This window comes from Strongylocentrotus purpuratus, unplaced genomic scaffold (genome assembly GCF_000002235.5).
Source record: "Strongylocentrotus purpuratus isolate Spur 01 unplaced genomic scaffold, Spur_5.0 spur5_scaffold_5, whole genome shotgun sequence".
NCBI lineage: Eukaryota > Metazoa > Echinodermata > Echinoidea > Camarodonta > Strongylocentrotidae > Strongylocentrotus > Strongylocentrotus purpuratus.
Genome location: NW_022145611.1, coordinates 38973839 through 38999793, shown reverse-complemented (window position 1 = coordinate 38999793; position 25955 = coordinate 38973839). Strand labels below are relative to the sequence as shown.

Below are 25955 nucleotides of genomic sequence, written 5' to 3'. Positions count from 1 at the left end.
TTGAATCTGTCACTAAAAGTCGGCCTGTCTGAAAATCCCCACGCAAATGAAACAAGTGAATCAAGTGTCCTTACTCATTATAAGAAATTATTTATTATCATATAAAAGTTATATATTAGTCTATGATGGTATATGGTCCATTACTAGTTTCACCAGTTTACTTGCGATCCCTAAAGAAGGAGCACATTGCTCCTAGAATCGATGCTCATGATATGTGATATGTGATTTATGTAGATTTTGGAAACATTTTCCTTGCTTTTGATATTGTGTCAGATAATTTCTTATGTGCATGCTACTTTGCATTTATAACTTGACTGGAAGGGTGATCTTTCAGGAACCTAAGAAGAGACTGTTATATTGCAAGTCAGTAGATGCAAATGCATGAACTTTGATTTCTCACTTTTTATTTTCAATTGATTGGCAAACTTATTGAGAGCAGAATGGCAAGTAACTTGGATTTGAAGAAACGGAACTTATTGTGAAATGTGTAATTATGAAAACTTTTCCTTGTCTACTATATGACTTTTCTTTGCTATTGAATATAAAGGTGTATAAGCAAGTTATGTTAAAATGTGCAAATGGTAGGTAATCTTACTGGATAATGATGATATATGTATTTGTAGTTTGGAAGACTGATGGACGTGTGTTTCCTTTTGTATATTGCTCGTATGTGAGTATATAAATGCACAGAAGTATTCAATAAAGGACTTTGTGCTCTGTCAAACAATCATCTCTGCGTCATCAATTATGTATAATGTGTGATTGTCCATGTTGGTTGTCAAAGGATGATATGAATAATGTATGTACATGGGTCCATTGATCACTCAATAGGCTGTTTTCGTAATGTAATCAAATTTAACGCATACCGGCAAGTCTTTGTGAAGTCCCTCAATACAAATTGTTTCATTCACCTGATAAGAATAATAGTATTTCAATAGACAGAATCCGAACTGTATACATTAGTTGTTGCCAGGTTGGACAAACATTGTGGCTTGACCTACCTAGCAACACTTAATACATGCAGTTTGAAATATTGAAATACTATTACCGGTATTCTTATCAGGTGAATGAAATAATTTGTATTGAGGCACTTTGCAAAGACTTGTTTATTAAATTTGGTTACATTACGAAAATAGCCTATTACACTCTTCTATGATTATCTTATTGTTGTGGTAAACCGCAACCTGTTTCAGGGGTACTGAATGAAGGACAAGCATGAACACAAGCATCTTGCATGAACTCGCTTATCTGTACATTATAAGATACAAAATATGTTGGGTGCAGTAAACTGCAGCGGTTTGCTGAGGTATACATGAACAAGCCCTGTCTATATCCCCTTTAACTCACTCCACCCCCTCTTGCCACGGAACACATACAACATGGACACCTCATTTATAGCAAAAAAACACTACAATCTTTTATTCTCACTAAATTGGAGCTTTACATCTTTGTACAGACTATACTTAGTAGATTCATAGCTCAGACATGCACAATCAAAAATGGAACAAAATCAAAACACTACTGAACTTTATATAGAAGAACCAACACCCTAAATCTAAAGTGTGTCATCTTTTCAGGGAAAATATATCTACTCCAAATTTCCAAAGATCCAAGTACCAAAGAATTTCTCTATTACATCATATATGAGTTCAGCAAAGGCTGATTCAAGAATTGATAGCAAAGCAATTTATTGAATTTGGCAAAGAGTTATTACTATACTGGAGTGAATAGCGATTTGTTTGAAGGGTGATGGTTCTCTTCGATACATACCTGAAAGACAAATAACTTGATGAGTCACAATAAACATTATGAACATTAATAAGTTGGATTCTATTTCATTCATAATCTGTTACATTGTAAAGCACACACACGATAGTTATACATCAATTATACATTTAGCAGTATTTCAGTAATGAAAATGATAACTTACAATAAGAAAATAAAATGGTAAATACCCTCACCCCTCAAAACAATTGATAATCAGTCTACAAGGGAAGATGAATGTGCTCACGCCAATTAATTTCATTTCCTTTTCTAATTAAAGGTAATGCAAGTTTTGGGAAGTTTTGAAAATTGGATGAATAGTAATTCTTTAAAATTGTGTTACTGCCTTACGTCTGAGCAGAGCTTTAGTTTCACATTGTAATTTGAAGTTTTTCAAAAGTAGTGGAAAATATCCTCTGATAAAAGATACCCAAGGAAAGAATAGCACTGTCAAAGTGCGGTGTTAAATAAATTTGACAAATTAAAATATCAAAACTTTATAAAGCAAATATTAAATAGAAGAAAACGTGTGGCATGATTAGCTTCATCAAAAGAAATAGAATTTAGTTTTAAAAAATAATATAAGTAAGAAGTATTTCATGATATTTACTGATCTACTATTTTTTCACACTTCATTATTTATATGTTCTCATATATTATATACAAGTCCTGAAATGTTTTATATTCTTTTAAAAACTGTACAAGCCTCTATAAACACATTTAATACAACTGTACACACACAGTTCATTGAAAAACGTAATGGAATCAAACTTCAAGTTATATAATACAAAGCAATGCTGTTTCAAAATGGAATATCAATGTATATTCTATATTAGAAGCACACATTGTACAGGGCATACATCAATGTAATCTTTGCAATATTGGTACTTCTAGTTTATACTAGTTCAGTATAATGACAAAAGAATGAAAATTAAAAAAAACAAATAATGAACTATAAAACATATTATGTCATTCCTATAACACAACACAATTTGTCATTCGTGAGGAATATACATATCAATTTTTTTTCTGACATTTTATGTCAGTACATGTACTTATTTTTAAATTGTTCAACTTGTAATATAGCTATTTATGTTGACTAAATTGCCCTTCATGAACAATAGAAGATGTTAGTTTGGAGGATTTGCCAACAAAATGGAGTAAAAGCCCTTCAAGTTTTAAAAAACAATAAACTTGATGGACATGTGATGACTATTTTTTCATATTAGACGGGTCAAATAGCATGCAGTCTTAGAACAATTATGATAGCTAATTTTCTTTTCATCCTTTCGCTTTGATACCAAGCTGGACGGTTGCTGAAGGGCTTTATTGCTTCTTCATCAAAGTCAAACAACCACATTTCTGCTTTCACTCGTAGGAATATCCTTACATGGCATTCAGTGACATGCATCCTCTATAGCCATGTCAATATAGAAACTATGGACGGTACTTTTAGGTCTCATATTCATTGTACACTGATACATCAAATTGCAGGGATTTGTTAGCTTATCAATCTCCATATGATGCGTTTATACCATCTGATTATACTTAGTTGGTTACATACCTCTTGCACATGCAATGATGGATTTGGCAAGGTTTTAATGAAGTGACTAAGTTAGATTCAAACATTAAGAATAGCTGGTTGCCTACAATTTTGCATTATTCTTCAAAAATGCAATCTTTTCACACTATAAGATTGATGAAATGAGGGTCATCCTTGCAGTCACTTCATTAAACCCACAATTACTCATCAAATTGACCACCTTACATAGACTTCTATTTTAACAGAGAATCTTATAAAAGAAGGTATACTACGGTAGTTACAACTGCTTTCTTAGTCCCAAAGAACTTTCCCTTGACATACTCGCAATAAAACCGTTCAAAATACAGATTGGTCTATAACATCTTTAACAACATTCATACACTGAGGAGTAACATTCAACAAATGACAACAGAAGTTAGATATAGTGTTAATCCATACAAGCACCAGTGAAAAATTGTAATGGGAAGCTAAAAATGTTGGAATTTTTGGGGAAAAACAAAATATTCAGAGCTTAATAAAACTGGAATGTTCATTACAGGAATTATTTATTGTTTGGTGTAGGGTGGCTCTAATTCATAAACAAACATTAAATCAAATACAGTTATTTATGTATTCATCATAATACCATGGGGCCAAACATTTAAATATAATCACATACATATACCTCATGATCATATAACCCAATGTAAAAATTAAAAGTAGTTAGATATCCTTTCACAAATGTTCATAAATCAATAAGGACAAATAATAAAAAAACTGAATAAAAAAAACCAATTGTAACAACGGTATAAAAAATGTGATATTCATCCACCCCTAGAATCACCTAAACATGGTCACAATGGCAAGCACACAATAAATGCTTTGTACACTATCATACAATCAGCTGAGGAAGTGAATGAGAATAAGTTATATTGACTTGGGCTTGAGTGAAATAAGAGGCTCATCTATCTGGGCATTATAGTTTAGAGTTGTTAGCTCGTAGATTGCTTGAACAGACGGACGTGGTTTTGTTACGCTGCTGATGTTGTACAAAAATCTGGAATGGTGATGAAAGAAAGACACATGAGATAAATAAAATAGATGACATTGTTAATGATAGAACTTAAAGAGTACAACTGCGAAGAATATAAAAACATAATAGAAACTTTAAATTACAGAAAACAAACATATATAATATTCATGAAAATAGCTCATTTATTTCATTTTCATTCCTCTACTGTCTATGACATCAACTGTTATTGAAAAAGAGGAATGCTTGCTTGCTTTTATCAACTTCAAACAATGCTTACATTTATTATACTGGTTTACTGGATATTGTAGTATGAAAACATTTTTTCAACAATAATTGATCATTAAAGAAGACCTCAAAGTGTTTTTTCCTTCTTTTTTTTGTGCAAAAAAGAAGCACACATTTTTAAAAATAACTTATTTCATATCATATGCAGAGAGGTAGTAGCAACAGGTAGGTCTATAATTATCATTAATATTGATATTATATTTTCATCATCATGATGACACCTGACTCTGATTTAATATATCGTCCTTGTTTTCACGAAGTGACGGTAGTGAGGAAAATCGTAACGCAAAGTGAATGCAATTTTTTTTCACTACCGTCACTTCGTGAAAACAGCGACGATATGCTGCAAAGCGTAAAATTCAAGATATATATTTAGCAAACTTTACATCCCCTTTTCTAAACCAAATTTTGGATAATCAATAATGCATACTGTATAAAATTCTTTATTTAAACAAAATTTCAAACACAATGAAACTTTAACGACCAATCGTTATTTCCCTTAACTAGAATCATAATTCTCTTGTACATACCTGTCATCATCGCCCCCTGATATTGGCTGTATCTTCCTGGGATTAGTACCCTTTTGTAACCAGCACACACAAATAGCGATTATACTCATGGCGACGGAGAGAGCCCCCGCTAAGACGCCGATTACGATGTAATAATTGTGCTGTTGAGGCTCAGGATTGGAGTGGTGTGGTGCATCATGCTCGATAAATGACTCTGGAACTGTGAAGTCAAACAAAAGGGACAAATTTGTTTCAATTCTCTGTGATAAAAGTCACTCACAGGTCATTATTGTATTGTTTGTTCATGGTAATGATGAGAAAAGGTCAAACTATAACCAGACTGTGACACTAAACTTATAATATTTATGAAAGTGATATCTAATTATGAAAGTAATACTATGGATGTATGTGGATTATGAAATCTCAAACCTAATGTATATGTTCATCCAGAAGATGAACACCATCAGTTTCTTTTCTTTCTATGATGATTCCTGTCATTTCAGTACATGGCTTTAGAAGTAAAGTACCTCAATGTGAGGGTATCGTGTCAAAAATATATGAATCCACACACCACACATACCCCTCCCTGGGGCACCCTCTCTGTACGACAAAGAATATTACATGCATCTTCGCTATGTTGTCACTGTAGCAGTTTTTTCTAACCATTATGCACTAAAAAAATTCCCTGCATCCTTTTTGTTCAGTAATTAGAATTTACCTTAAATACAAATCCATTGATCGAAAACAGAACCCACCCAATCCTATTAAATATAACAAACTGATCCCTCGTGCCTTGGCTTTCAGAAAATATTTTAAAGCAAGTAAGAATATCATGAATAAATAAATAAATAACAGCATTAAAAGCAACAATGAATGGCACAACTCAATTCTCAACAGCAGAGACAAGTGAAGGAAGATGGCAAAAAAATGACAACTGTTTCAGGGTATGCAACAAATTCTACAATTTTGTTCACAATAATTAGAGCACTGGGTCACTTCAAAATGAAAAAAAAATTCAGTCCAAATTTTCTGATTTAAGCAGCAGCCTACATATTTTCCCATGAAATGGACCTTCTTTGAGGCATGACCACATGTCGTTTCATAAATGTATTGTATGTGGTAAGAATCTTGTAACTAATATAAAGCCAAACACAATGCACATAAATCCCTATTCACTGAACGATTTGAGAAGACATTCAACTCTAATTGATGAAATCATGAAACATTGACAAATGAGAAAAGTGAAAGAAAGTGGTGAGTACCCCTTTCTACACATTTTTACCAAGCATATGTATAGGCCTATACCAATTAGAGAAAATCTTCCTTATGACAAAGGTAGATTTGGCAAAATCAGGAAGTTAAAATGACATGATTTTTATTATGCATAACAATGAAGAATTATGCATGAAATATATCATGAGAATTTATACATTTAAAAAAATCTCCTCCCCCCCCCCCCCCCCCAAAAAAAAAAATCATTTCAGGAGATAACTGCAGGTAACTGTCTCATGAAACCATCAAACTAGAACGAAAGTTTTGCTCTGAACAATGATTTACAACGGCTTCAAGCAGATATTTAAAAGACAGATGCAATTATATTGATCTTCCCCAGACAAATTATATCATATGCAATTGCATTGATTTTGACCATGCCCCAAGATCTCATAAATATTGACTTACCTTGACAGTGAACGCCTTCAAAACCACCTGGACAAAGACATCTGTAGGAGTTTACTTCGTCCCTACAGCTCCCGTCGTTTAAGCATGGCATTGATTCACATTCATTGATGTTGATTTCACACTGAACACCTAAAACAGGCAGAGGAACAAGAGAAATTAGACAAGAGTGTAACAGCTACCTGTATAATTTTCCACAAAAATACACAGACAGACAACTCAAACATCTATGACTGATATATGAATACTTTAGTCTAGCAACTCAGGATATATTTTGATCAATACCAGTGCAGGCCAATACGTTTAAATCTGATAAATATTTTCAGCATCTATATAAAATTGCCAGACAATGCAAGAAGAAGAAATGTGGTACTAAAAGAACTATAACAGAAGAAATGCATTTACCATCTATGCTATTAAAGGCAATGATAGTGATTCCTATAGACCTTTCAATATGATCATAATGTGCAAGACTATCGTATGGTTTAAACATTGAAATATTCAATGGATTTTGTGGTTTCACCTAGCTATGATGAAGACTGCAAAAATCAGTATTTGAATTTTTGAACTTTTATAATCCTGTCTGGCATCACTACACAATAACTAGATAACAATCGTGGAAAGACAGATATGAGTACAACGGATCTTACCTGTGAATCCATGTCCACAAACGCATGAATAGGTATTCCCCTCATCCATGCACACCGTTGCATTGTGACAGGGGTCTGATTCACACAGGTCCACTTTGGTTTCGCAGTGTTCTCCTGTGTAACCAGGTCCACAATCACAACGATAATCATTGAGTTCATCAATACAGAACCCTCCATGCAGACAGGGGCTGGATACACATTCATTGTATTGGATCTCACACTGGATACCTGTATAGCCTGCAAAGACAAGAAATGATTTAAATCATCATTTAATTATTATTCAAATTATCATCTGGCAGACATTCTAAAGGTTATGATTAAAAGATACATTTCAATGAAAATCAAAATAAGTCTTGTCCTATCATCATCAAAAGTACACTAGGACATCATATCAATAAACTGTAATAAGTTCCAGTTTGCCGGCATCCCATTACAAGCATAGGTACATTTTGATACACGCGTTGCAATGCAATGTCAGCAAACTTGTATTCATGATGTTTTTTTGTGAAACACTTTCCTGGTATATTTCACATTACTGAATTTTGCTATGATATTTTACACCAACAGCAAAAGATATAATCCTGTTTAAAGACTTCATACTTTTATTACACACACAGTCATTCAGAAGTAAACTACAAATCTCACTGTCATTTTCTTTCTACAGAAAAGAGGCATAATATAAAATGAATAATGAAACTTGGGAGGAAAATCATTGAGAAAGGTTTTGTATCATTTTGTTACTATCTGTCTTTATGTACCTTCTCCACTTTATCATAGAATGAATCAATGTTTCTGTTCTGATATTGAGATATATATATAATTAATATTAATATTATCATTAGTACTAAAATTCATAGTAGACAACTATATATCTTTCCTCTCTCTCTCTCTCTCTTTCTTAAATATTCATAGTATCCTCAAATGGAGCTTTGGATCAGAGAAATCTGTGCTTTCCTGTCTACATTTCACCTCTTTTGTACTCTACCTCAATCACTCCTATGAACAACTTATTAATTATTCTTTCCAAGGCTGAATGCTTGAACAAACATTAATATCAAAGAGTGATGTTGATCATGATTGATTCTGAATCCAAATACAGTGTCCAGACATCGGAAACATGCAATCGTATCAATTCTCTTTATCTGGGACACGGAATACATCGCTCCAGTTTCACTAATCATCCCATCATCATGACAAAGCTCCACATAGAAGGCATCTCATGGATGTATGTGAGTATCCAAGTTTTGTATGACACGCTAATATGTCCATCAGCATGAAAAAGATTTTCTAGGCGAAAGTAATCCCTAGATCTGTAAACACCACATGGGTATCCATTGGTGGGGAGATGTCGGTTGCAAAGCCTTCAAAGAGAAATTAATCGCTCGCAGCAATAGTGAGAGAGTAATGGGCCACATTTCCTAATGAAAACAAACACTGGGGGAGACCTTTCTGTGTTATTGAACCTCAGATCACTCTCAAGGAAATGGTGCATTCTGTTCATGTGACAACTTAATGAGAACTACAGCACTACACATATTTAATGCAAAGTATGAAGGCTAAAAGGCAAATTAACACGATACAGGCTTTTAGCCATATTTAATTAATTAAAAATAGCTTTCTTGAAGCACATGAACAGGAACTTAGATGTTAAAGCTTTGCAAAAACAAATGCATAATACAATATATAATGTAACTGACATAAACAGTCTGTACATGAACTGCCAATTACTTTATCAAACAATATTACCATCTTATGTACAGTGTTATTCCTTTACTCACTTTGATTAATAATAATAATAATAATAGCTAGTTCTTATATAGCACTTTTCAGGACCGAAGGCCCTCTCAAAGCGCTTTACAGATATATATATTATTACCCCGGTCATAGGATTCAGGCTTACCCGCACACAATGTATGCACATTCTCCACTCCCTGGGGAGCATTCCAGCCAGGCGTCTTTTTTACAAGCGCACACTTGCTAATCTAACCACATTAGCTTTCGCATCCTACCGGGTACCCATTTAACACCTGGGTGGAGAGTGGCAAATGTAGATCAATGTCTTGCCAAAGGACATTAGTGCCGCGGTGGGACTTGAACCGCGAACCTTGTGATCCACAGTCCGGTGACATATCCACTCGTCCACGACACCTCTACATTATATTGGTACATTTTTATTGTGATATTTAACTATACCTATTTTGATTGTTACTGTCTCCATTTTATTTCTGATGCAATAGGTTTCCAGAGGAATAAGGGTACTGTCCAATGATGTCATTGCCCCAAAACATACAATAATTTGTTGTGCCCATACAAAGATAAAATATCACTTTCATTTGTAATAGGAGAGTCCTTCAACATGTTATACTCTAATAAAAAGTCTGACATCTCAATATGGCAAAGGTTTGACTTTTTCTTCCCTTCTAGACAAATTCCCAAATCACAGCCATAACAAAAAATGAGAGAAAAGGAGAGTCAGAGAGAAAAGGAGAGAAAAGGAGAGTCAGAGAGAGAGAGAGGGAGAGAGAATAAGAGTCAGAGAGAGAGTAAAGAAGAGCCAGAGAGAGAGAGAAAGAGAGAGACAGAGACAGAGAGACAGGAGATGTGTATATTGAATGTTGATCTTGCACTATATTTATCACATGCTAGGGCTGTCACAACATTATCCCCTATACTACATCTCGCTGAACATTATTGCCACAGCATGCTTACACTATTTGGCCAAAATTGAGGGTGGGACGATTCTGAGTAATATGTGGACTCGAGGCAGAAATATTTATATAGAAGGTAATGTTATTATCATAGTAGGCTTGGCTATGAATATGTCCCATCTTGCTAAATTGCAATATATGGTGGGGAAATGACCCCCATTGTTTTCTTAACAAGCAAGAAAAGTACTTTCCTGTTTATTACAAGGAGGACCTTATAGCTTTAAGATATTGTTTCCCTAGTATGACTAAGTAATATAGCTGTTATTCTAAATTGTCTCACAAAGAAAGTCTGAAGAGTTGACGCTTTATTTCCAACTCAAACTGATTTACAGGATTTTACACAAGATACATATCATAAGTCCTTTAAAAATCAATGTCCAACTTTCAAAATATTCTTTAGAAATGAAAGAAATCTTTCCATGAAAAGAGTAAATAATAAATGTGAGCATCATTGTAATCAACAAGTTTTCACATTAATTTTACCTCCCCCATCTCACCCCCCCCCCCCCCTCCTTTCCCTGGATGCCATTTTCTCTTCACCCCCAATGCATTAGGGATCTTATAACATTACGCATTCTGAAAGCTGCAATAATGTGGTTGGGTGCCTGAATCTCACGTTCTTACTCCAAGCATGCAACACTCTATCCTCCCTCGCACTAATGAAAGAGAAATCAAATCTGGCAGGGTATTACCAAGGAAAGGCATCACAATCTCCTTGAAAACAATCTCACATGGTCTCTCAAAATGTTATTGTCACAAAATCCCTACATATCACGTTTTTGCGGATTATTTTCAGGATTGGTAGCATGGGGGAGGTGCGAGGGTGAGGTCCTTTAGTTGTAATTTACGTTAGTCGCAATAATGGAATCAAAGATGGTTGGGATTTATGGTATCAATGCATTAAAATCCTTTCCAGGAATCTTTTCAAGGTGACATAGAATGTATTATCCACTTAGAGCAAGAAGGTCATTAACTCATATACTTGAACATACAGTTAATGGCCTTCTGTCTCTCAAAGAAGACATAGGTATGCTAATGGGTCTCTACCGGCCTTTCAAATCCATCTTGAAGAAATGGAGACAAAAAAGTTTGATACTTTTATCCTAGGCATTTGAGACTAGTATGACCAAAACAGCAAAGAGCAATGTCAGAAAAAATAAGATTAATTGAAGAACTTTTTATATTCCACTCATTCCTTCATGGCCTTGCAATCTATACAAGCTATTGAATATATTCCATTACAACAACAAACTTGTTTTCCACGATTCCACAAATGCATCCAATTTGGATTCAAGAAACGCCAGAATTTGAAATGACATTGCACTAATAGGATAGGATAGATAGGACAGAGGTTATCTTCTTGTTTCTATTTTTTCTGAAATAGAATATTCTTCAATTCTTGCAGCAATCAATCATGAAATATACTTTTGCAAACTCTAAAAGCAATATCCATTTAGATTGTAAGTTTGAAGAAGATATGCACCCATTCTGAATGCCACTGACAAAAAAGGGCAATGGCCTCTTCTGCAATTATGTAGCATCCATGAGGTTTCAAGAAGGCTTTCAGAACTACTCTGTCAATATAAATAAATATATCGCTTATCATTTTCTACATATATCATATAAAGTCACATTATAGGGGATTTGAAAAAATACCAAAGGAAAACATTTTACCGATAGACCTTTTTCTACCTTTTTCTTCTTCAGAAATGATTTTTTAAATTCTTGTTGTATCAATGCAATCAGCATCTCACCAAGTCAAATTAGAGGCCTTTCAGTCTAGGGGATATTTTCTTTTCTTTCTGTCTCTATAAGTAGAAACTATAATATGTTGTTTACTTTCACTGTTAAGAGAAATACAGTTGCATGATCATTTTTCTTTAGATAGATGCAATCAAATTGAATGACTACTAATAATAGATATAAAAGCAAATACAATTCTTTAATAAGGAGAGAACAGGAATATATTGGGATATCATTATGATAAATAAATAAAGGAAGTGAAATTGTTAAACAAGCAGTAGAAAAGGCCTATAAGTGTCTAGTGTTTCAAAGATTGGTAACTGATTCTTAAGAGACATTCACTTTTTTCTAGTACATTCACATCGTATAATATGTCTACGTACTTACTTTTTATTAAAAAATAGTGAGCAGTTTCTCATGAATACACTCCCATGTGCATTGTTCAAGTTCAAACTTTCCAGGTCACATGCCTTTAAGTGAATTCCCCAAAACAATGAGCACAGTACCTTTAAAGACAAAGAATTTCTATAAATTCTTAATTAGGTGTTGTGGTGTTATAAAGCTACCTTTGGATCCTTAGGAAGTGACAGTGAGCACTTCCAAACCAGAAGCTGACAGGTTTCTCTTACTGCTAAATCCTTGAAGTCTAGCATCCAATTTAAATTTGTCATAGTGAGAAGGGTATAGTACGAAATAAAAGGCGCTTGGCGCTGGGTATCATGGCCCCGTAACATGACCAGTTTTCGGTACACCACGCTCGTCCCCGGGGCTTTGCCTTGAGCACATAATTGTGTCTCCAGCAAACAACCTTTCAAGAGATCCATCAGAACAAAGCAAGGTAACATGGCACTATGTGAATGCATCAACTTTAAAAGATCAACTGCAATCTGTTGCTGATATATTGATTTTCTAATCATGCATTTTAAAAGATATTGTGTGATATCTACAAGCGACACTCACTCAAATAGTATCCTCTTAGGTTCAAGACTCTTTGACAAGTTGAAGTCCAATTAATATACCTGTCATATTGCTCTTTTGGCCATTCACTCCCACACATCTTCAGGGATACTCTAAAGGCAATATTCAGGAGTAACAAGCAATCCTACAATCATTATGAAAGAATAATTTCATGGGAGCAGTTAATGTATTTCACAACAGTAATTTCCCAGAGGCAACATCATGCTGTCAATGTCAAGAAGATGTGATCTCTCACACAACAACCACTATTTTATTTTGGCAGGAAAGGTATTGGGGCTTAAATATATTGATGTTCTAAGTTCAAAAGATAGTTATACTACCAACAAAAAGTATAACTCCTTGTTTTATATGATCCTCGACAAGGCCTTTGGTTATTCATAGAAAGACTATGCAGCATACAATAATCTCAAAGGTACAATGTAGCCTGACACAGGAATTAAGGCAAGCTGTTTGCTAATTATGAAGAGAGATATATTCTTATCAACTGTCAAAGCAGTTGCCTCTCCACCTTTTTCTGTAATAAATATGATGTATTCAATACTTTTGTCAAGGTACGTTACTACATTCTTGGCAGTGTAGTCCTTTTTAAATGATTCTACTTCAGATTCAGAGTTTAAACAAATGCAATTTCAGTTTGTTCAAAACAGTAAATGAATTTTAAATATTGTGGGTCATACTTTTGTTTCCAATAACAATTATACCATTTTCAACTACCACCAAATACTTTAAAAACAAAAACAGACAAATTAACAAAACCTTGACATGTAACAAATCAAGTCCAATTTCCAATCAAATTTGAAATATTTTTCACTATCCTTGAGACTATTGATACACACGAACAACCTTTAAGACAAGGATGAAATTCAGAGAAAGATGGAATCGAATATCTTTCATTCACTTGACCTTTCTGGGAGCAACTCTCATCTAATTTAGGAAGCAAAGAAAAACAAAATGTTGTCGGAGGCTGCAATAACCACTAGGGAATGAGTAGAAGCTTTCTGCTCGAGTTACTTGTGTGGGATTTACAAATCTAATAGTAGCATTCAAGCAAAAGATTGTTGCTCAAAGGCCTCTTCATACATTTCTTTAAAGTTCAGAAGGATTTACAATTCATTGGGATTGCACACACATCATGTAACACTGTCCATGCTATGGTCCATGGTTTCTTTGAATTTTACATGACTCATAAAAGTACTTCACTATTAGTCCTGGCAAACTATATAAGTTTTCATCGTAGTACACCATTAATGAGGCTTGGTTGGCTTGGAAAACCATTTACCAAGATTTATTTCTCTAACCTATTTTTCAAATCTGAACAGAGCATAAAGTAATCTACTTTAGAGGCAGACTGGGACAGATCACCTTTGAGTCTTGAAAGTATGGCTAGATGTCAGACCAATCTTCTTATAATTCAACGTCATTGTGCACAGGCATAACAAAGATTGCTATGAAATGTAACAGCACTGCATGACAAATATTGCACATGATAAGGAATGTGAGAACATTCTTCTATCAAACTTTTACTGAAGACTGCTCCGATTTCTTCTAGTATCTTGAATATGTTAATTCATTCTTTCATCAAATTCTTTGCTCTGTGATATCCTTACCATACTTTTAATTTTGTAATTAAGAAGTCTTTATATCCATAGAGAAATATTCTCCTCTGGAACCAGTTAGCAAACAGCATTTAGTAATGCACTCCATCTATACCATGTTAACAACATTTTGAGCCAAAATTTCCCATTCTATGTACAATTTTTTTAGTAAAAAGAGGTTTCTCTACACAATTATGACAGAATGAAAATCAATCAATAACTGTAAATGACCAAAAAAATTATGAACATCCATATCATGACAAATGCCACAGATCTACAATCATCTCTTTGGCCACCCTGTCTTTTTGCCTCTCAGGGCAGGACATCTTAAAATGAGTAAACAAATCAGAACTAATAAAGAACAAAACTATTTAAAATCATGATAGAAACACACTTTCAAGACAATATTCTATAATTAGAATACTTCTTTATGATCATCTAACCATGGAATGTAGGTCATACGCCAGGTAGGTTTTCATCTGCAGCCAAAGACCTTAATTCTGCTGAAAGCTTGGTTTTAAATCTAGTCCCTGTGCAACAATTACAGAACGTTGTCAGACATTGGTCAGACGAGATACTTTATGAAGTCAGACAGACAGGTAAATGTGCATTCCTCTTCATAATCTCTCTCAATCTAATGGTACAATGGAGGATTAATGTCAAACAAGATGCGTTCTAAACAGGGCAAGACTGTTCCCAAAGGTTCATGTTACCACTCCCTACAGTGTATTTATGATGGCATTGTGCTTAAAATGTACGGTATATGATTTTTTTCTTCTTCTCCACAATGAATGAAGGAAATGTGATGGGATGTTGAAGCAAATACATGATAACTGTTGCATTCCCTCCTTTTTATTCAGTGTTCTGAGTGTTTAAAGAATTCTGTTTGTCTGTTGTTTTTTTGCCCATAAATCTGTAGACTGAATTTTCAACGACTGACCATTAATGTTAAATGGTATATTTACCACATAATAGAAGGATCAAAATTTGGTACTATACTGCATTGAAGTAGAAAGAACCCCCCCCCCCCCCCCCAGAAAGTAGTCATGTAGCATTATTATACTTTAATGGGTTAAATGGAGTGTGATTTTCAAATAATCATGCTAAAATAATTTAATTTGTCAAGTATCGAATAGCAATTAACAAGTTGAGTAAGTTTGTGTATATGTATGTTTGTATTTGTGTATATATGTTTGTACTTATGTATGTTTGTACGTATATAATACTCACCTGGAACACAGTAGCATTGGAATGCGCCGGGTCTATCCACACAAACGCCATTAACACAGGGACTGCTATCACATTCGTTGACATCAACCTCACAATGCACGCCGCTTCGCCCCTCCGGGCACTGGCATTCGTAGTCATGTCCCCCGAAACCTTGTTGAACATCGACGCACTGCGCCCCTTCTGCACACTGGTGGCTCGCACATCCATCCAGCTCCTCACAGTAACCACCTGTGTAGCCATGGCAACAGCTACAGGTGTAGTTCCTCTGCAGGGAGATGGAGAAAACATACGGGAGACATGAGACATGGATGGTATCAAAGATGTGGAAGGGGGAGGGAGAGGTAGAGAGGGGGAGAGGGAATGAGATTGAGAGACAGACCATAAAAAATAACGGTGGTGATGTAGAGAGTAGTGGAGAGAGAATAGGAATTTGAGAGAGAGAAAGAGCGACAGACAGACAGAGAAAGAAGGAGTAAAAGGAAGATGTATTTATAATTAACAAAGAGAGGCAAATGTAAAATTAAATAGTAATTTAAACCAAACATAGAAGGCAGCAAAAAGAGCCTTCACAAGAGCTTTAAATGTACCCCAGTCACAGGCCAACATAAATAAGCTATATCAGACTTTGTTCACACAATATGACGTTTGCAATGGAGTATATTGTCTGTTGAGACCCAAAAAGGAATTAGTTGCATGTGAAATGTTATACACCAAAGCCCTACTGATTTGCAGAAAACTATGTATAAAAGTTAGAGACCCCAGCATATCGATAGACTGGAAATATATCTTGAATGCATTGCAAAAACACAACGCAATTGTAGAATTGATTGCGTGTCAAAAATGCAAGGACAAGAAATTGCGGACGACAGTCAGGTTTATTTATTTAAGCAGAGAATGATACACAGGGAATGTGATGAAAATGACATACAGAGTAGTAAGATGGAATGAAACATCCAGACAGTTAGGCAAATAAGAGACCTTTTAGTTGACACTTTGCCGATGGGACCTGGTTGGTCTCTGTATTAAGCTTATAGGAAATACAAAATTTAGTAGACATCAGGTCAAAGAGACTTATTTGAAGAAGACAAGAGAAAGAAGGAATGGAAAGAAGAAGTAGAAATAAAAATACAAGTATGGACTATGCATCCACTATAAATTCATATCTTTGACCCCTTTTTAACCCTTGCATGAGCAATGGTTTTCAACAAGAACATCAAATTTAAACATCTTGAAAGTTTCATCTATGACTAAATATTTCTCAAACTGAAATGGATTCCTTTCTCTGTGGAAGCAAAGAGCTGGTTGAATTACACATGGGTCCTTACATACTCAGCTGCCATCCATATCAATATAACTCAATGACCAACCAGAATCAAAGACTAATATCCTGCTGATTCTCCGGCTGATACAAGAAGGGTTTCCCGCTCAGCTAGGTCCTTACAAGTCTGCACTGATTCTTGAGAAAAGATAACAAATTGGATCTTATTGCAACTTCCATTACAAGAAAAGAGCTTGGGGGTTTTGCCAGAAAACAAATTTAAGCAAGCTAAAATTAATTTGTCACGTGTATGTCATTTAGAAGAAGGCTTGCAGTAGTAAATCCTTGTGCTTCGAATCCTACTTACTATCTTGTATCGTGCTTAAATTTCATCAACCATGAATATTGGCAATCAAACTTGTACCAGGAGTAGATGTAGAACCCTCACATCTGTTAAATTATGCAGAAAGTTTCTTCTAAATTGCAAAACTACTGCGAGATTGTATTGGATTATTTGGAAACGTGATACACATGGGAACTTTTCCCATCGCTCAAAGTCTTCTACACCACAACATAAATGTGTTTCTTCTTCGAGGCTAATAAGCACAGCATGGAATGCTATTAAACCATAATGGATGGATTTTGTCTGGTATCAAAGCATGTATAAATTATTGATAAGTGCCAACTAGATGGTGAGGAAATCTACACTGCCAAGGTATTGGAGAAACCTTTGTTATTACTATTGCCTAAAATAATAAAAGCCATCTGAAACCCATATGCAGACATCACCTTCAGGTTAAAACGCATCTATTCCCAGCATCTTGTACATGAGTATGACATACACCCATGTTGATGAAGATAACATGACCGATTCAAGATGCAATTCTATATTCTGACCGTACAGAGTGCCTCTCCTTCCCTTACACACCAAACGACTCGCTAGAAATATGTGATATAAGGTGTTACCTTCACGGCTCCCACACTTCCTCCGTACATACAGACAGACAGGAGGGTGATGGGAGAACACATGATGTAATATGTCAGCCTATTAACTCGCAAGAAGCCGAGGGCTGAAACCCTAAGCCCGTCTTTGATTAGATTTCTCTTTTGCTTGGTGTTACACCTGCAGAGCATTGCAAGCATAACTTTGACCTAAATCTTAAGTCTGATTGGATCATAGAGCTCAAACTGCACTTTTATTTTGTTGCAACTGCCACAGGCGCTGCTAGTAAAATGAAAAGGGCTTATCAATAACTAGCTGTATCCGTTACCAATTATCGGATCCAGTATTTTAGTAAGCAGCTTGCAGTTGATTTTATCACACACACATTAAGAACAATAAGAGCAAAATACAAAGAAGCAAATGAAAAATATTTCAAATATTCATTAGTATACTTTGCTCCTCATATTTTCCCCTACAAAACATGTCACAACAGAAAAATTGTCTGCAATAGGTGGTCAGTTCTGTTTGAATGGAAATAAATAGATCAATTATGTTAAAATACTCCTAATACCACAAGCTGCTCTCATTACTATCCTAATCATTTAGCACATGTCATGGTTTTAAAGAAAACCATACATCATCCTATCATATGCATGACAAAACAATAATTGAAATTCAATCAAAGTAGGTTGATGGATGAGAATATGAGAGGTGGGAAATGTGTGACCGCACAGCTGTGTTATGCGTCGAAAAAAGCCCGTCCCATAAAACCTGGCACACATGCAATATTTAATTCCATTAACCATCGGGAAGGCCTCTGGCAGGATAAATACACCAGAGACATCACAAGCCCCGTCATTGAAAGCCAACATTTTGACAGCATCCCAGGAATGCCTGGTAGTGCAATACCTTTCAGTGAGATGTTTCTCCTTGTTATCAAAACATCCAATCCATCTATGACATTTCCTGTCATCCTGTTAGTCTGTCAAAGTTTATACGAGAAGAACATTCAGGTTTCAATTCTGTGAATCGAATCAAGGAAAGTTGATCACCCCCATTTTCACACCTATCCCCTTTTTATCCATACCCACATCCCTCTCTCTCTCTCTCTCTCTCTCTCTCTTCCTCATTTTTTCTATATCAAAAACTTTTTTCTTTTTATGATCTCTATCTCCCTCTCACTGTCACTATGTGTCTTTATCTCTCTCTCTCTCTCTGCCCATTTCTTTATATCTCTGTTATCATCTCAAATGTTTCTTAAATGGCATATCAATGCTTGAACGGTGTTGTCTCGGATCAATGTCTGATATCAATATCTGTTTTGCAATTTGACTTTTCATTTCCCTTTTCATCACATCTCTGCGGGTTTTTCTCACTTAATCATGCCATTCTTTTTACAAATCAAAGGCGCTCATCACTCTGGAACATGGACACTTATATTTCACAGTATCAAAAGTAAGTTACTGTAAATTATGTTAGGAGAAATACAAATTTCATGTATTTTTCATAGTTGCAATCTGTGATATTTTATCTATCATCTGATTCTTGGTCTCAAATTCAAATCACAATGCCTGAAATGATGAAGTATTTAGAAGTAAGCTTTTTTATGAGGGATGAACTTCACATCTTGCTTAGATGTAGAGAACATTCCAGCAACAAAATCTAGAGATCACACCAACTTTCTCCCACACCATTAAGTATTCATAACACATCTATCAAGCATTGAATAATACAATATAATTCATTTGAATGGTTAATAGCAAGGTTAGATTTAAAAGCCTTCATGGGTAACATATTATGTTTAAATGAATATGAATGAATCAGACACTACCATGCATTGATGAGAGAGAGAGAGAGAAGGTTACCTTTCAGGCAATGCATGGTCATTGCCCTTCCCTTGGGTGTATTGAGTATATCTCATGTTACCTCCTCATTCAATGTTCTTCATCGATACATAGCAAATATCAGATTTCTCTTTCATATTAGCTAGAAATCCACAGCACAAACCATGATTACACAAACAACATTTAACTTAATATAATAATGATCCTTTTCAACTTAGATATTCCTATATAATGTTGGTAATCTTTTCTGGTGTGTTATATGTTGTTACTGTGATAGTGGTCGACAAAACCTTACATTTTAACACATATAAATAATAGGAAGCAGTGAAAAGATTAATCAGTTCCTATCTCGAAATTGTTCTAGCTCTTCAAAGATGTGCACCTTACATATAGTAGTACTGATTTACAGCAAGATCACAATGTTTTGAATTATCAGTTTCAAAGCATCTGCAAGGAAAATATCCTCAATGTCAATATTGATTCTGCTCTGGAGAATGGACGCATAGTATGCATGTTTGTCTAGTGTATTTCATGTTTCACAGCGGACACATTGTACTGGCTGATTCATATCACTCTCAATATCTTAGTCTGGACTTGGATGTTATATGACGAGATAAGAAAGAATATTTATGAAGGATGCAACATACACCCAAACTTCCTGACCGAATTCAAGGAATAATACAAAGGAAAATATATTTTAAAGGACCATATTGTTTGCTGTGAGCCAGAAGCATATGAGTTAATGTACTTCTGGATCCAAACAGACAATATGACCTGCAACAAGGTTTCATAACTTAATTTGCAATGTATTTAAAGATATGAGTGGGTCAAATAATTGTTTAGAATGCATAAATAGCATTACAAATGTAACAAAGACACTTTTACTACAATTCAGCATCAGCTGTTATAAAATATGTAAAAAAATAAATGTTCAATATCATTTAAACCTACATCACTTATATGGCAGTACCATAATATCATTTTTTTATAAGCTTCAAATGCTTATTTCTGTGCATTTCCCTTCAAAGTTGATCCTGAGTATAATTGGAGGATCTTTCAATATAAAACAGCACCATGGTTAATATACATGTAGTACCCATTGGCTGGACTGTGAAAAAGGTTACAATAATAATAATCCTAGGTCTCCATAGATTTTGTTAGGGGAATACCCATATGTAGGCCTATCTAATCAAAGGTAAATAAATTCCTTTTAGTGATTAGAGTGATACAGACCTATTGCCCGCTTGGTGTTTCAATGGGCACTTAAGTGGCAGATGTACTCTCCTGTAGGCTTTACACATGAGATGGCTGTATATTATCAAGGTATGAGCAAGTCCCTTAGAATATGCAATATCCAAAGTCCTTGGGATGTGAAGAGCAGGATATTAGTAATCTACTTGGTTTGTAATTTGAAAAATACACAAAAGATGTGCTTTGGTTTAGTGTTCACCTCTATGGACACCCCTACCCTATCTTGGATTCTAATTGCATCTTTCCAATATTGACTTGTATAAGGATGGTGCCAGATGGTCATGTTTATAATCAGACCTATTTGAAAGATTGATTATACAAACTTAACTCTCGCACAAACTATTATTCAGTACCTAAGTAGTTTCAGAGGTGTTGCATTACATTGTTCTTGTGGCAACACATCAGTGGTTGTAATTACATCTGTTGTTGTGTAATGAAAGTGTCAGAGACCAAAAAGGACCAAATAGTGCTTTTATTTGGGTATGCAGCTAATACTAAAACCACTATTGTCTACCTGATGTTTTTTTTCAAATGTTCTCTTTTCATTGCCTTCAGATGAAAACTATTCTCATTCCAGTATCACTTTTTATTGACAAGATCTTTTATTCATTCTGTAAAACCAGAAGTTTTTACCAACAAAGAAACTGATGTGCATTCCAAAACTTAAATGTGAATTACGTTTATTGCAAAACCATCCACTTAAGAAACTTATAAATATCTCTCATATGAGGGAGTTTTTGTTTTGGATGACCTCAAATAAAAAACATGAAATAACAAAAATTTATTCGCACAATCTTTCAAAAGATGTGAAAGATTTTTGCTTTTGGTCTTAAAATATCAAAGTAAGAACTTGCACCTAGGAAACTTGAGGTCAAATAAGATACTAAAAGGAAAAGTGTGATAAACATCCATTACTCTCTTTAAAAAAAAGAGTGAATTTTCAAAATCACGGACGTCACTCCTCTGGAGAGTGAAAATGGAGTGAAAATAGAGTGAACATTCACTCTTTTTTCTTAGAATCGATTTTCACTCCTAAACAAGTGATCACGGACGTCACTCCCAAGAAAGTGAAAATAGAGTGAAAATTCACTCTCTTTTTTTAAGAGAGTAGGGCTTCAAGGTAAAGTGAGGAAAAAATGATATTTTTTACATCTGAATTTCTCCTTGAGATCATACAAAAATCTTTCAATGGCCTATTGACATTTACGCATTTCTGACCATTATACAGCAAAGAATGATCATTGGCATTCTTTCTTTTTCTCTCCAGTTGTTATTCAACCTTGTTGTTACTGCTACTCTGCTTTTAAAGCCTTACATTTTCCCATATCTTGCTTAAAATGATTGAATAATTGATTAGCTATATTTGTTCTTATCTGAACCTAGCTGGGGATTAGCCCTTGATAGGCCTTTGGCCTTTGCTAGTCCCTCCATATTATTTTTCATGCTATGCAATATGTATTGTTCTTTACTGCATGTTTTTACTTCTAGATTTTTTTTTCAGCATTGTTTTACACATTTTACTGTTTTTATGAGTTTTGTGGAAATAAATGAATTCAATTCAATTGAAAAACCTAACTTTTTGTAAAATAAAGAAATCAGTCTTGCTAAAACATCTAGCAAGATCAGAGGATCTAGCCGAATTCCATTACCCTACATCGATATTCTCAAAACATGATGACAACATTATAACTTTACTGTTTTGCTAAACTGCAAAAATGGGTCCAATGTAAATAGTTAAACAGTTCATTAAATCCTTCTGTATTCCATTACCCTACATCAATATTTAGAAGTTATTTAAATCCTTCCGTATTCCATTATCCTACATCAATATACTCAAAACATGACAACATTATCACTTCAAACTTGCAAAAATGGGTCCAATGTAAATAGTTAGAAAGTTAATTAAATCCTTCTGTATTCCATTAGCCTACATCAAACACAAGAAGGAAGACAACAAGTAATTTGGAATTCATTAAGGAAAACAGGACATAGAGTAAGGTACACTAGAAACAGAACAATAATTTTGTCCTTTCCAACTCGGCATACATGTAGCTCAATTACCATTTCTGACTAATATTCATCTCTATACGCCATATTTCCACCTCAGGTGGTACTACCTCATAAGTAAAGTATATTACAGAAGAATACTGTGGACAATCACGACTTTTATATCATCTGTTTGGAAATAAAAGGCTGTTTGGAAAGCAGTGCTATTTCCAAGGAAAAAGCATGAACACCTATGAAAGAGACAATCCTGCTCGCTATCAGATAATCAATAAAGGACTTTGAAATTAAATATCCTTCTTTTTCATCATTAAATGAACCTAAAGTTCATATTGTTGCATAGAAACTAAAAAATGTTCATGTTCATGACACTTGTCACAACCTTATCAAGATGACATACATGTCTGCACACATGCTTTATGGGAATACATCATGACATGTTTACTGTCTTTAGATGTTTGCAGGAGAATATTTATCATCTGTTGAAAGCTAGAAGGGCATTAACTCTGTAATATTAGTATATGATTCAACGCCCTTCTGACTCTCAGCATACAATATACAAATCTATAGTAGATGTGAACTCATTAAGAACAATTCAGATTCTTCCTATTTACTTATTCATTAATTTCCACTTCGCTGAACACCCTGACCAGTCAAACACATGTAGGTTGTTTTGCAGGGATCCAGAGAAGCCCAACTAAGTTCATTAAAAAACGAAAGCTTCCTGATACGTCCTACTATTAACGAAGAAACAAAGGCTTATGGAAGTCTCTATAAGAACTTTTGTTTGTGGAATTACCTATAATAACCCCACCCTCTATTGATTTGTACCGCTTCTTTCTAGGTTCTGTTTTATATTATTTGATTGTTCATATTGTTTGTGATCTTATTCCTACCATGGAAATGAAAGTGAACGGAAAAGAATTGATTAATGTCTCCTTATCTTCAAAAAGTTTTGACCAAATCATTTGAATAAATAATGAGAATCAAAGAACATAAATATTTCAAACAATATCTTAATAAAAGATATATAATTCACACATGTTCAGATTTACTACTCACATTGGCAATATTTGTTGAGCAGAATCCATGATCCAAGCATTCCATTCCTTGTGGTGATACAGGATAATGACAATCTCTCTGTTTGATAGTGATGTTTACTCGAAGTCCATACCTACACTGGTATATGGGATTGGCACTGTTTGCTGTAGAAAGATAAAATGAGACAAATGTGATAATATAATATCTGATTCATGGTTGATTTCCTATGCAATTATAGTTATTGAAAACAAAATTAGGTCACGACTGAATATTGCATATGAATTTCCTTTACAAAAGCCTATTCTTTGACCTTGCTTTCCATACATATAGTCAACAGAGTGCACATGCAAGACAAGCATCATAAAAACAATAGACATACAATCTGGAAAACAGAGATTTGATTTCTACACCATTACATGCTTATGATATTTTGCAAATTAGATAGAAAGAGCGACAACATTAATTTAGTAGACAGTTCAATTTTTTTCTTCAAACTAGGGGTGTTTTATACAATTTATCAGGACTAGTTTGGAAAAATAAACAAATACTGCACTTTCAAGTTTCATAACAAATATATTTTCAAACAGTAATATCTACTCAAACATCTTCAAAAATTGATAAAAGCTGCAAGCAGCATGTATAAAACACTAAGCTTAAACAAGCTTAGAACCCAAAGCAAACTTTAGACTCTACCGAAACTAACTGCGTCGAATGACAGGAGAATAACAGCTGGCTCCAGAGTCCATTCTAGAAATGAACCTGTAATGGGTGAAAGTCGGTAATGGGTCTTGCTAAGTCCGGTACAATTTAAGAAATGGACTCCTGATCCCTCTGGTGATCTAAGCCTAAATGGACCATGATAGTCTTGAAGAAGCTCTCCCATCACACAGGAGTAAGACTGTCACACAATGTACACTCTTCATGAACTAGATGTCTTCACCCAGTTTCCCCCCACATCCCCTGATGAAGGTATGCTCTGACAAGATAGGTTTCCTCTTACAACTTTGGTTTCAGAGTTTCAACAACTGATAAAATGGGGAAATTCCCATTTCACTTGAAACATTTACACATATGCATGGGTGACATCTTGTGAAGTTTCTGTCACTTACACTTTGTTGATGATCATAAATGACAACAACTGAAAACAATATGTTGTATATAATCAGGGTTATCAATATCCCACAATAAAAATACCCTGGTATGGTTAATAACTTTCTTCAGCAAGATACAGCAAGATGCAGTTCAAAATACTCTCTACAATTCAAAGCCAACTCCTTACTCAGTTCTCTTTGTTATCTTTTTCAAAATCATCCCTGTGTCTGAATCTACTAGATTATCATAGAGCTTAGTACTCACACATCACTGGAGAGATGATGGGGTGGGAGAAGTATGAGAGTCGCTAAGGAAAATAGAAGCAAAGAAGACAGAAAGAAAGATAGATTGGAAGAAGGTAGGACAAGGAAAGAAATAATCAGGGGAAATGTAGCAGTTGGGTCAGGAGATACTGAAAGAATACAGAAAATAGAGGAAGGCCAAAGAACGGAAACATCAGATATTCAAGAGAGAAAAGACTAAGTAACAAAACAAGAACTACAGAAAGAAACATGACAAGCTGATATATCGCCTGGCATCAAGCAAGAGTGCCACTACGCCATGCTTATCATGTATGTCACCTAGCATTTTTGCTTTAATCAGGTTGTTTATGGGCACTTTCAAATTTGTTTCAGGTTAACAATATTCTATTCTGAGCACGTTTGCAAACATTACTCTTCCAATCTACCCTGCATGTGGAGGACCATTAGACCTGGCAGTAAACTACCTCAACATTGTTTATATGTGGGACTATTACATTTCATAACACAGGGACTGGATGCATCATTTAACCTGTCTTCATGCTTTTTAGGAATAACTAAAGGTCAT

At 34.7% G+C, this 25955-nt stretch overlaps 1 protein-coding gene across 1 annotated transcript in view; it reads right to left on the bottom strand.

The window, feature by feature from the left end:
• Positions 1 to 1391: 1391 nt before the first annotated feature.
• Positions 1392 to 25955, bottom strand: part of LOC575762 (delta and Notch-like epidermal growth factor-related receptor) — a 45638-nt gene continuing 21074 nt past the window's right edge. Inside the window, exons 2-7 of the mRNA XM_030998917.1 lie at positions 24057 to 24199; positions 15695 to 15959; positions 7441 to 7677; positions 6794 to 6922; positions 5135 to 5333; positions 1392 to 4343 (exon numbers count right to left, since the gene is read on the bottom strand). Of these exons, the coding sequence (XP_030854777.1) occupies positions 4214 to 4343; positions 5135 to 5333; positions 6794 to 6922; positions 7441 to 7677; positions 15695 to 15959; positions 24057 to 24199 (1103 nt within the window). The 3' untranslated portion in view covers positions 1392 to 4213. The remainder of the gene's footprint in view (positions 4344 to 5134; positions 5334 to 6793; positions 6923 to 7440; positions 7678 to 15694; positions 15960 to 24056; positions 24200 to 25955) is intronic.